At 40.6% G+C, this 12763-nt stretch overlaps 1 protein-coding gene across 1 annotated transcript in view; it reads right to left on the bottom strand.

Moving 5' to 3' along the window:
* The window catches only part of LOC141905661 (E3 ubiquitin-protein ligase MYCBP2-like), a 39605-nt gene that overhangs the window by 13323 nt on the left and 13519 nt on the right, over positions 1-12763 (bottom strand). Inside the window, exons 29-53 of the mRNA XM_074794628.1 lie at positions 12452-12644; positions 12096-12367; positions 11472-11699; positions 11142-11330; positions 10399-10608; positions 10044-10175; positions 9769-9947; positions 9492-9631; positions 9296-9396; positions 8751-9213; positions 8549-8667; positions 8374-8461; positions 8063-8291; positions 7580-7724; positions 7311-7505; positions 6554-6725; positions 6213-6307; positions 6017-6133; positions 5570-5926; positions 4993-5332; positions 3335-3439; positions 3035-3256; positions 2510-2527; positions 1739-1978; positions 121-222 (exon numbers count right to left, since the gene is read on the bottom strand). Coding sequence (XP_074650729.1) covers positions 121-222; positions 1739-1978; positions 2510-2527; positions 3035-3256; positions 3335-3439; positions 4993-5332; positions 5570-5926; positions 6017-6133; positions 6213-6307; positions 6554-6725; positions 7311-7505; positions 7580-7724; positions 8063-8291; positions 8374-8461; positions 8549-8667; positions 8751-9213; positions 9296-9396; positions 9492-9631; positions 9769-9947; positions 10044-10175; positions 10399-10608; positions 11142-11330; positions 11472-11699; positions 12096-12367; positions 12452-12644 — 4651 coding nt within the window. The remainder of the gene's footprint in view (positions 1-120; positions 223-1738; positions 1979-2509; positions 2528-3034; positions 3257-3334; positions 3440-4992; positions 5333-5569; positions 5927-6016; positions 6134-6212; positions 6308-6553; positions 6726-7310; positions 7506-7579; positions 7725-8062; positions 8292-8373; positions 8462-8548; positions 8668-8750; positions 9214-9295; positions 9397-9491; positions 9632-9768; positions 9948-10043; positions 10176-10398; positions 10609-11141; positions 11331-11471; positions 11700-12095; positions 12368-12451; positions 12645-12763) is intronic.

Here is a 12763-nt window from a genome sequence, read left to right as displayed (position 1 = left end):
AGAATAGAAGAGTACAATTTGAATTTTCTTCGAGACTAGAATTCGAACGATGAAGAGCGCACATCAATTAGCCACGGCGATGATATGATGAAATATACGTTTAGAAAAGTTAGTAATAACCTGCAGCAGGCATGGGACTAGAACTGCGTGAAGATGTTTTCTTTGGCGTGCCGGGAGGAGTGCGAGGTGGAGTCACTCCGTTTCCATTCGCTCTACTTTCACCTGTATACGATAAACAAAAATAACTTCACATCAAACTAAACGACTAGACGCATGCTTTAATCATACGGACTAGTATTGATTTCACATAGTTGCGGGTTCGGGGGAATCATTTGTATTTGGTTCATTCAACCGAGCAAGGATTTGAAACTGATGACATCGTAAGACTGTCCAATACGAACCCGTGCCATAGTGAACTGCATGTGCAGCTATTCGCGCAAAAGCTTGCATACCCGATTACAGGGTAGCCACTCTCCGCCTATTTACAAATTCCCCCAGTTTTCTATGTTATAGCAGAAAATTCCCTGAGTGAATTCGAGAATTTCTTCTTTAAAATGTTACAATTCATTCATTTCTTATGAAAGGTCACAAAGTGATAAAGAAACATATGGTCAAAAACATATCCAAGAGTTTTCCGTGAATTTTTTTCTAGATTTTTCTGATTTTCCAGGCTTTGCAGGTCAGTGGCCACCCTGAATTAGATGTATATTAGCTCAAAATTAGATTTTAAATTGGCTTATTATCATATCATAATAAGCCCTGGCGGCAATGATGGCAGGGTTTCATTTTGTCACGACAGAATCCATCATCAGGTTGAAATCTTTACTTCAAATCAACCCGTTATGAAATAAGCTTCGTAAACATGATAACGCTTTGCGCGATAATCGGCTGCTACAAACTTGTGATTAATCCGGTTAGTGTTTACGTAGACCTTCCCAGAAAAGATACAGCGATCTCCGGTAAGCCCCTAATCGATATCACTTCCTGATCTGGTAGGGGATTTATAGAGGCATCAATCTTCCCTGAGAGTCGACAACGTTACATAAACACATGCGACCTGCAGAAAATTCCCTTTCATCAGGTGAACATACCAGTTAAATTGTACCTTACTAAATGGTAATTCATAACTACGTATATATAAATGTTCCTATTTCTTGCGCAATAATACAGTACCTCAGAGGACTTTCGTTAATGATATGACACATGACACAAACACGCAAAGATAAAAAAAAATTTTCGAGAAACTTATGACGTTAATATGAAATATAGTGAAAAAAGAGAAGATCTGCTAATGGAAGGACATATCTAAGTGTAGAAAACCCGGCTAAGAATAGAAAACCCAGCCAAGAACCGATTGAGCCAAAATTCAGGAGAACAACATACGCCAAGGGACCAGTTTCACAAAATTTAACCTTCCGTTAAAAACTTCTTTTAACAAATCGACCGAATTGAGCTGAAAAAACTTCATGGGTTTTGTGAAACATAACCCGTGGAAAAGCAATCTACCAAAATATCTTCGGCTTACGTAGGATCAACTATTATACACTACACAAGGCATTCACTATATCTACACGAACAACATTCGATAAAATATAATCGAAACGAAACACGACAACATACATAATGAAAGATAGCTGCTTTACACGACACAAAAACAAAACAAAAAAACACGACGACGACGACGACATAGCTATAGTAGCAGCAGCAGCAGCATGCACAGGTGAATCCTATATCTTACCTATCACTTTAATTAAATCGCGCACGGACAGCCCTCGTAACTCGGAGGGATGACGAGGTTTAACCTGCTGCTGAGTAGCAGCTTTTCGCTCCGGGGAAAGAAAACGCTCCCACGGTTTGTGGTGTGTTTTCTCCGGACTACGCGAAGGAGGTGGCGCCGGTAGTTGTTGTTGTTGTTGCCGATGAGATGGTTGTGGCGACGGTGGACTGCTCGTCGGAGTTTTCTCCGGGCGCGCTTTGCCTGCAATAATCACCGACCGGGGCATGGTATGAAAAAAATCAACACAACTTAAAAACCGAAGAAATGAAAACGTGACACAAAGCAATTCATAAGCAACAATCCATGCAAAAAATCCCATAGCTTCAAATAATCATTATCACAATTCTTTGTAGCGTGTATATTATTTTCAATAGATTCCTATTTGAATCATCGAACTATTTTGCCGATTTTAGAATAGAAACACGTTTTATCAATTTCAGTTCGCTGGCTTTGAAACTATTCGTTTTACAATCATGTGTCATGACATAGATTTCTAGAAAATTTCCTTGAATGAAATGAGAAAGTGCGAGTACAATCTGAATAACTCATTTTGACCATTTTTTTGCGTACCCAATCGAAAAATGAATACGTAAATATTCATTTTAAGCAAATAAGGAGCCGTAAAAACCGAAATATGAAAAGAATATGAGTAGCAACTGAATTGAGGGCGGCAGTAAAAACGAGGCAGCACATAATTTTCCAGCCAAATAATAAAACGTAATTGCAACTCACATCCACACTTGAATAGTCCTTCAAGAGGAATGGAAAAAATATGCCATGTTAGTTATTTTATTTGTAACCGTGTGAACAAAAGTTTGTACCAATCGAAATAAAAGTTTGGCAACGCGACAGTGCCACGGAAAGTCCTATTCTACGCGTACTATGCACGTATGCCTGCGTTTTCATGTATTTCTATATCAAAACTTCGCATAGAACACAACAACGAAACAATACTTATTCATCATTTCACCTTAAGGTGTATTATAGTGCAATTCTAACGATATATATACATCATTACAAAAAGCTTAAGTCTAACGGCCTTCTACAAAACACATTTCGTATGTGAGGATGTTCAATATGGCTGATATAGCTTCATTTCTGGTAAGTTCGGTGGTGTATAAGGAAGTGGTAAATGAAAGCTCTCCCTCAACCGCAATCAGAGTCTCAAAAACCTGTTGCCAGATCATTCTAAAATCAGCAGCTAGTCGCTGGTAACTTTCCGTTGAAATGAATGAAATGAATTAGTTAATATCTCACCTAAGGCTTTCACGAGATCTTTCACCGAGACACCTTGCAGTTCCGGTGGAATTTCCTTGTCTTTCTCCGATAATTCTGATGGTGGAGGAGCAGACGGAGGGACCGCCAGAGGTTGCGGTTTCTCGGCGCGTTGTTTCGGACTCAGTTTGGAAACCCCGCGATGGACTGGCGATCCAGGAGGGGGTTTGCCGCTAACTCCGGCCTTGGGCGGAGAACCATACTCTATCATGAAGAGAATGAAAAACTTCAAATAATCCGGCAAAAATGAGACACGGGTAAGATGGCTATAGGAGTATATACCTGTATATAAGTGGCTATCATCAATGCGTTTATGGTTTTCATCAGTTGGTTTTGGTACATGCATTGGTCCTTTGGTGGCAACTCGTAGCCCTTTCTTTTCATCAACTGTTCAAACAAAAAAATACGAATACTTTTTACTCCGCGGGTAAAAGATGAAAAGGCTACACTAATCATAATAAGGAATAAAAACAACCTAGACTTAAAACGAGACAAGAAGATATACTGAGAATAATCAAATGACGTAAAATGTAATTCAAGTAAATTGAGACATCGTAAACTAACATTCAAAAACTGTCTAAAGCAATTCGATTAAAATCAAATGACATAAAATAATGTAATCAGGGCCCAGTTCCACACTTCTGAGTAAAGATTTAACTCTTGAGTTAACTCATTATTGAAAATGAACTAATTTTAACTCGGAGTTAACTCTAACTCCTGTGGAACCGGGTCCAGGACTTTAAAGGGTTAGAAGAGTTTCAATCAAAGCGTATCGACATAAATGTGGCCGAGGAAAACAGCGCCGGAATACAAACTTTCACGTATCAATAAATCGGATTTTCATGTTTAAAAAACTTCACAAATCTGTGCTAGAAAACGGGTGTGAAATTTGATCTAAACTACGACGTATGCAAGACAACCACGACGACGACGACGGATTCACAAATAACGAATCACTCACTTGCACGCATCGGCGTCGGCGCCGGGGGACGATCTAAATGGCCGAAAACGACCGGCCGAGGAAATGCGGCAGTATCTGCAACAGTTTTCATTTCTAATACATTGATCGGTCGATGTTTATTTCATTCGTAAAATGTAGAGATATCGTTTTACAGAAAAACGCAAATGCTAAACCACACTTGATAATGTAGATGAATTTCAAATTCATTTTGAAATTGGATTATTTGCATGTGCGTAAGTGAAATGAGTTAAAATCAGATCCTAGATGAAATTGATTCGAAAATTCGGATTTTATGTTTTTCGAGAAACAGAACAGGGTGGCCACTTTCTGCCTCATTTCTATTTACCTCATCATGTGATTACACAAAATTCCCCCAGTGAATCAGAAATATTTCCAGGTTAAAAATGTTACAATTCATTCATGTGGTCAGTAGCATTGTCTAAAGTTTTCCAGGGCTGGGTTTCATAGATGTGGAAGCAAAATATTCCCTGGGAACATTTTGAAATATGTCAGTTATAACCATGGTTTCTCTTTGATACTATGGTGGCAGATTGAGGATTTACCCCTAGGGAAAACTTTGATAGTCAGTCTATGAAACCGGGCCCAGGTTTTTGGTAAAATTTGTCAAAATCCCTGAGTTTTCCCTGATTTTTTCTAGATGTTTCAGGTTTTCCAGGTCAGTAGTTAACCTGCAGAACCTAAAACAAATACAGCCAACATAGAAAAGATATACAAATTCTTAAAATGTCAATTTACATACATGTATATGATTTACGAGCTGAATTTACTGGACGATAGATCGGCAGTCAAAACAGTACATTCAAAATTAAGTTTAAGATCAATCTAAGCGGTTCAGTGTGGGTCTTTAGTTATTAATTTAGAAATAAACGAATTGAAATAAACATAAACAACGGAACTGAAATATACATGTAATACATTAATGAAAATATTTTTTCATTAAGTGATTATCTACACTTACTTGTATTTTTGATATTGTTGAACACTGTGAAGGTAGGAACTTGTTGCGCGTTTGTGAAATCGAATCCCTTCGGCGGCGGTTCGAGGCAGCCGTTCGCCATCGGTGCCGGTTCGACTACGGGCGCATTGCCGCCGGCGGCAGCGGCGTACCCGAACATCGGTTCGCCTTGTGAGAGGCCGCCGCCGTTATCAGAATCGGCGCTGAGTTCCGATTCGTGTTGAAGATAAACGATATCGTCGACCCCGACGGCTAACGACCACGATTCTCCTTCCATTTCGTGACAGTAATGCTGTTGACTGGTGTGGTCTAATTTCACCCAAACGCCTTCAGCATTCACGATCTAAATTAAATACAACAACGAGGAAGGTGCAATACATTATCTAAGTATTTTGGAACGACAGCCTCCACATTTCTCATACCAGAATCGAGACCTTGTGTATGATATGAGATTGTTTGACTGCAAATCAGAATGTTTGACTTCATTTTGAAGTTAGTCAGCTACAGAAGGGCATGCATTATCAGTGTCGGGCTGATTTCATGGAGACCTTTAGAAATGAACTAACTTTAAACAACTTACATCTTCAGTAGCTGTGAGTTGATTTCCGAGGACGAGCATTCCGACTGGCGTTGCTTTCATCGTCGGATGGCAGCGAATATTATGACCCGACGGGCCGCATTTGACGACCTGATAAACCCCCGGACCACCGGCTCGACCTTTCAACGACGGCTCTCGAAGGATATCCGGCATTTTACGAGTCGACGTTTCTTTGATGATCTCGTCGAGGATCGATTTCGGCTCATCGACGGGTACGAGCAGGGTTTTGCCGAGGTGTTGATTGTACTGTAAACACCAGGCCTCCGTATGTCCATTTGAGCAGAATTCTTTAATCGAGTGATTGCTCAATCGAACCCACACACCGTCGTCGTTATGGATCTGAAATATCAGCAACAATTTGCGCATTTCAATTTGCCGATCATTTCTAGCGATAGAAGCATTCGTGTTTATAGCTCAACTACTATTTACCTCATCGGTGAAGGCAATAATGCCATTCGGAGGAATAATTCCGATCTCTTCACTCTGCAAAGAAGGATTTTGTCGGACGCGCAGACCGGCGCTGTGTTTCCCGATGAATTTACGAGTCTGGAGAATGATAGAACACTGAATAGCAAATGATATCTTAAGAAAACATGTATTTACCGGGTGTAGTTTCAGTAATTACCTTGCTCGGAATATGAGAAGGCTTCTTAGTAGTGCCTTTTGTAGGTGGAGTGACTCCAAGAGGTGGATCTTTGACTTCAACTTTATAGGCTTCACCTGAGAATTCAATATAAAATGAAATAATAATTTTCTTTCTTTGAAAATGGGGTTTTTGTGATGGTAAGTCAGTTAAAACCCGACCTGCGGATGCTAAGTCATCCGAGGATTGATAATATTGCATTAATGAGTAGGTAGGTTAATGGTGGAAGCAGGTTTCCTCATTTCTTCTCGGAAACACTGCGCGATGATTACGCAAACCGTAGGCGGCGCATTACCAGAGGACGCAAAAATAACCCGTCTCACCTGTTTCAAAACCGTCGATAGTCATGACGATGTTATAGAAACCAGTGCCTCCTGGTGTCCAACTCGCTGCGTACGTGCCATCGTTATTCGCGCGTACGAGCATATTTTCACTCGGTCGACGGATCGTCGGCGACGCAAAGCGAAGTTCCTCGAAAGAATAATTTTCATAAGCCTGGAATCAATTGAGAAGAAACATGAATCACTGACAGAGTCGATCCTGGTGTAACAAACAGATTGGTAACAAATCCCAGTTAGGCCTACAAGAAACCCTTTTTTTGGTAACCCGGTCTCTTGAACTATGTTCGCTGTTAACTACGAGATACATCGTATTTCGGGTGCTGCCGCTATTGAGACTACGAGTTATCTTGTAGCGTATTCCTCTTATACACTAGTTATTAGCACTCTGGCTGGTAATTGGAATGACAGAGTACCTGATTAGCTGGCAATGTGAACTAACTTTTCTTCATTCACAATGCTCATTATTGAATTTTTAACAATAGCTGACTACGTTAAAGCTCTGTTGCCAACTACGAGATAACTCGTAGAAGCAACTTGAAAGAAACACTGCGGCAGCAGCATTGAGACTAGTATTAATCCGAAACCAGGCCCTGTTAACTTTAACCCAGGGGTTAACTCAATTGAAAATGAATTGAGCTAACCCCCCGGGTTAATGACGACACCAGTCTATAAAACCTACCCGAGAAGTTTATTTCAAAACCAGATTGAAAATACGTTCATGGAATATACCAGTACATACCTTCATCATACAGATAGAGTGATAAGCGTCTTTTTTATCTTTGATCGTGACATCGTACGGAACGTCCAGTCGCGGAGGGGGATGACCTCCGAATATCAGACAGGTCAGTTCGTCGGGTCGACTGAAACGGCGTAGTTTTTTCGTATCTTCGCCGGAGGATTCTTTATTGTCAACAGGTATGGCTTTCACTTCCACCTGAAAATGTGCGGGCATACAGAAATTAAGGATCCCACATTTTCACCGAGTATTAAGTAATTTTTAACTCGAACCTTCAGAATGGGGACATCGACGAGGTGACCGTATTGATCCTTCGTATGAACAGTTATTACAGTAGGCCAGCTACACTGTAAATCATCTTTATTACACATTACTTCGCATTGTTTTGGATCTAGATACGAGTCGGGCTGTAACCACCTGAAAATACAGTGAGAATATGTCGTTAAAATTGAGCTAGAGAGCATGTACTGAAGGATTGCCAAAATTCTCTTTGATTGGGGTGAAATAGAGAAAAGCAACTCCGTTAATTTGAATGTTTAATCATATGTTTCCATGCCTACATCAGACATAAGACCTATGTACTACTAAATCTGACTGAGCTAGGCCATCTAATGTCCTCTCAAGCAAAGTTGAAATAGACATCAGGCTCAAGAGTGCATGTTTTTACAGATGAATATAACTACATGTACATTAGTGCATACAAGGGTAAGCCCGGGGGAAGTACAGACCACTCCACAAAAGATACAAAATCATACCTCGCTAATCTGCCACCGCTTGTACCCGGTGAACAAGCGACGAAGTCTTTCAGAAACGCGCGTTCGTTTGACTGCCAGCTGTACGGAAGACTGCCTTCTAATGCCTGAGATATCGTCAGAGAATGAGACAGAGCAAAGCCTTTACCGAGCAATCCGGAATGAGCTTGGAATACTTGTTCGGCGCTTTCTTCTAGCGAATCGAGATCTTCTTCAGCTTCTTCTATTGTTACTGAAATTCACACATAACAGACGATAAAAAATTGATCGATATCTTCTAAAGTATAGGTTTTAGTTAAGAAAGTCTAACATACCAGGAGGTAGGATGATATCTTTTCTCATCAACGCAGAAGCGCACATTCCACCTAGATAAGTTATAGCTTTTTCCAATTGCAGCAATCCCTATGAATGGACAATATATGGACATAATCAAACCTAAGCCTACATCGAATTTCAGAACGATTTAATGGATGGTTTCGAACTAAATACTTCTTCAGGTTTTCCGGTCCATTCGTAGCCAACTGCCGAACATTTAAATCCATAAAAGCAAGCTTTGTCATCTTTCACGTAGTCGGACGCCGTTTCCAATGAAAAGCAAACTTCATTGCCTGGACAAAGACGAAAAAAATTGTTCGATGATTTTTCTGCAGGGGGTGGGTAGAGGAGTACAGGTTGATTATCACCGACTTACCAGGTAAAACGATAGCCATTTGGGGCCAATTGTCTAAACCGTAAAATTTCCGTAAAACCGGCACGCTATCGGTCAGATCGACGTCTTTCTCTTCGATCGCGATGGCGGATTTCTGCGTAATACTGCCGGTCAGCGACGGAGCTTTAGGGCCACCGATCATCGCGCTGGAGGGAATGTACAACTGCAACGTATCCTCGACCTGGGCCGTTCCGCACTGCGAGTCGAACTCAATCGAAATCCACTTCACCTCCGACGGAAACGTCAGACGATAATTGGCGACCGTCGCCGGCTTGTACGGATGATCGCTTTCGATTTCGGCGTAATGACTCGACGTCGTCGACGACTCGAAATTCAATGGACCGATCTCCGGTTGATTCGAACTCACTAACGGCAAGAGTTTACTGTTGATCGACGCAACAGATGGCAAAATCTCCTGAACCAAATTCAGAACTTGTACAGCGCTCTACAACGACAAATCGAATCATTTTACAGGATGACCACGATCTTCAAATTCTCGATTTTAGAAAGTCGATTAGAAAACCTACCCTAGGATCCTGAGATGCCACCGGTCCGATGTAAGCGAACACCAGCGGGAGCAACGTACAAAATATCTGCGCTGAACCGAGTATTCTAATCACTTCTTGATCTACAACAATCATAGAACACGTTAAAGCCAATTCTCGACACAGGTCAGACTGTTTACAAAATGTATTACCGGGTAAGTGATTATATAACCGTTACCTAAACAACTGTGAGCTTTGTGTAGAATGTCAGTCGCCGCTCTGATTATCGATCCGATCAACGAAATGATGCTTTTGCGCGCCTGGTATTCGGCTATCATTTTACTGCTCTGAAGTCGGTTTTCACCTTCTTGAGGGGCACTGAAATAAACAAACACAGTAATACAACCGTGTACCAATTCGTAACTGACTGTTGCATATTTGCGATGAAAAAGTTCTCAGACAATGACTTCAACTGATTTAGCTATGCAATTGTATTTGTTCAATGTAATACAGACCTGTAGTATAGAATATGTGGTATTTGTCCTCGCGTGTGATTCGTACCGTTACTACTTAATGAACACGCGCTGAATAGAAATGTAGTTCCATCTTGACATTTGACTTTCGACTGTCCGCCATCACCGTTGAAGGTTCTCGGCCCGTGATTGCGTAATCGAATAGCGTATTTAACTCCCTCCTGTAAAAGACCGATGCGATTGATCAAATTGTTTTGTTACCCAGCAAATTAAAGGTTTTAAGAATGAGATTTTTAAAATTCTACACACAAACATACTTTAATCGGAATGGGTCGTTCGAATTTCAGTTCGCTGATGTTGTTAGTGCAGTCATCGGAACCGTAAGATCCTTTAGCCAGTTCGATACTATTCCAACGTTGAGTGTGAGATGGGTCATGCGTGCCTTCCGACTGAAAATAATCGAAAACATCGAATAAAACATAATTATCTAGTATTGAAGATATAAGCTTTCGCTACTGATGCATAGTAGCTTCTTTATTCAAGATACAAGCTACTACGCATTAGTTGCATATTATCTATCTCTAACAACGCTTCTCTACAAATCTTCTAATCAGTTCTTCTCATGATTATGATTCATTTTTTTCCTGATATGAGTACATTGATAAAACTTACATGGACTTCGTCTAGAAGTTCTAGTTCGTAATCCCAGTGAGAACCCCCACCGTACACGCCGACACCAGCTATAACAATTCCCGGCCGATCGACGCTGAAACATATCGCGTCCGGTGAACCGTTGCCCGGGTTCCAGTAGGCATTCTGACTCATGCGTGTAAATCTGTTCGGTGTTGTAAACAACGGTCGACTTGCAGTCGGGCTTTCACCCTATGAACAAACAAAACAACAGATAAATTAAAGTATACGTAACCATCAAGGGGTCAGATTGATGAACTATAGAATTATCACATTTTTTTCAGATCCTTACATTCGTCCCCTTTATTCGAGACAAAATATCAGGACTCTTGAGATGTGCACATAATTTTCCAAGATTTTTCAAATTTTTTTTCTTCATTAAGTGCAATAACATTTTCATGATCAATCACAGATTTCTCATATTTTCACATTTTCTAAGCAGCCATCTATTCTTTGCAGTTTTTCACATCAATCCCACCCCTGACGTTCTAACTACCAGTTTTTAACTACCGTAATACGAAATACTATACAGATGAAAACATTTTTTGCAATCCTACGTAATGAAACACCTACTTAAAATTTCTATCTTATCAATTAGTATCTCCACGAACTATTTTCCAAAATAGCTGAGGATTGGGCAACCATCTTTTCGGCAAGGCTCTACCTGCACTTCGTTCACAGCCTAAACTACTTAAAACAATGCTTATATGAAATAGATAACATACCTCAGATCCAGCAGCCGCAGCGGTCAGTTCACTGATGATTGCCGTTAACAGCGTGCAGGTATTCAGTACTAGTTCGTCGGAATACGAAACGCGTTCTTTACTCAAAGCCTGTTTCACCGACAAAGTGACTATTGATAGTAACTTATCGAGAATATCTTTGAACATATGACTAGTACCAATACCTTCAACCTTTAATAGAAACGATGCAAAATCTCTTTATCAGGTTCTGGTAGAAATTATTTATTCCAAGTCAAGTGTAGTCGGAACTGTGGCCGAACCCAAGGTTCCAAAACTCACATACATGTACACTACAATGCTAAGTATACATACCTCAGTTCGGTGAGTCATGTGAGCTATAAGCAATGGGAAACTATTGAGGTCTCCGCTCTGTGGAGAATCCGGGCTGTTATCGTCGAGTTTATATTGTTGTTTTAGCAGTAATTGCGTTTCGTATTCACACATAACTGGCAGCACGTTACTGAGTTTAACCGTCGGATGACATAACGCTTCCATCACCGCCGCTAATAAACGACCGATTCCTTCTACGTCGTGATAGCTCTATATATGAACAAGAATGATACAATTTCAACATCGCCAGACCAATATCTATTACTTTGAAGTACAAATGTGCCACTGCCGGATATCTCAGATATCTGGGTCTTTCATCATAGCCACTACGAGTGATCGTTCCTATTCACAGTTAGATACTTGTACTCCGGCAAAAATGAATGAATCAGTTACTGATTGGCTGGCAACGTGAACGAACCCTCTTTATTCCCCCAATGCTCATCGGTCAATTTTTGAACAATGGCTGACTACGTACTCGTTCGATTGCAAACTACGAGATAACTCGTAGTAGTAACCGAGAAGAAACACGGCGGTAGTGAATGTATTAAAGAGAATACAACAGAGTGTGATTTCATAAATTTAACTAGCTTATAAGATTCTACAAACCGGGTCGATTAGATTCAACAGATCACATAAACACAACCATTTCAAACTTCCAGTCGGATAAAACGCGTGGAAACAAGCGACGAACGTCTCGTGGCATTCTTCCAGGATTTGGTGTCCGAGTTTGATGTATTTTGGCTCGGAACCGGGCACTGAAATGCTCTCGCGATGGTAAATGTTGGCTCTATTTTCTGTTAGAATACGTCTCAGTAACGCGCGAGTTTCACCTACTGCTTCAGCGAGCTTCGTCGATTCAGGTCTTTGCTTTTTCGTCCCTGCAATTAAAAGGATATGTTACGAATCCTCTTTCATTACTTTTCTCTTTTTTGATAAGTAGAATATTGAATCTCTATATATACCTCCATTCGGGAAGACCTCACAGATATATGTGCGTAACAATCTCAATGTGGCTGTAGTTATGTACACCAATCGTTCTAAATCCAACATGGCCGCCACCATGTTCGTACCCTTCAGCTCTCTGATCTCCATCATAACGGCGTTGAATGTGTTCCAACTCCAGTGTAACAATTTCAACAACGACTCGAAACAATCCTAAAATATTGACAGATTTCACAATAATTTTTATAATGGGACAATGGTCTGTGGAGAGTGAAAATGATTAGCCGCTATACGATCGGAACTTGAACTGCCGGTAATGAGAATTGAATGAG

This window comes from Tubulanus polymorphus, chromosome 5, assembly GCF_964204645.1.
Source record: "Tubulanus polymorphus chromosome 5, tnTubPoly1.2, whole genome shotgun sequence".
Lineage (NCBI taxonomy): Eukaryota > Metazoa > Nemertea > Palaeonemertea > Tubulaniformes > Tubulanidae > Tubulanus > Tubulanus polymorphus.
This window is presented reverse-complemented; position numbering and strand designations above follow the sequence as displayed.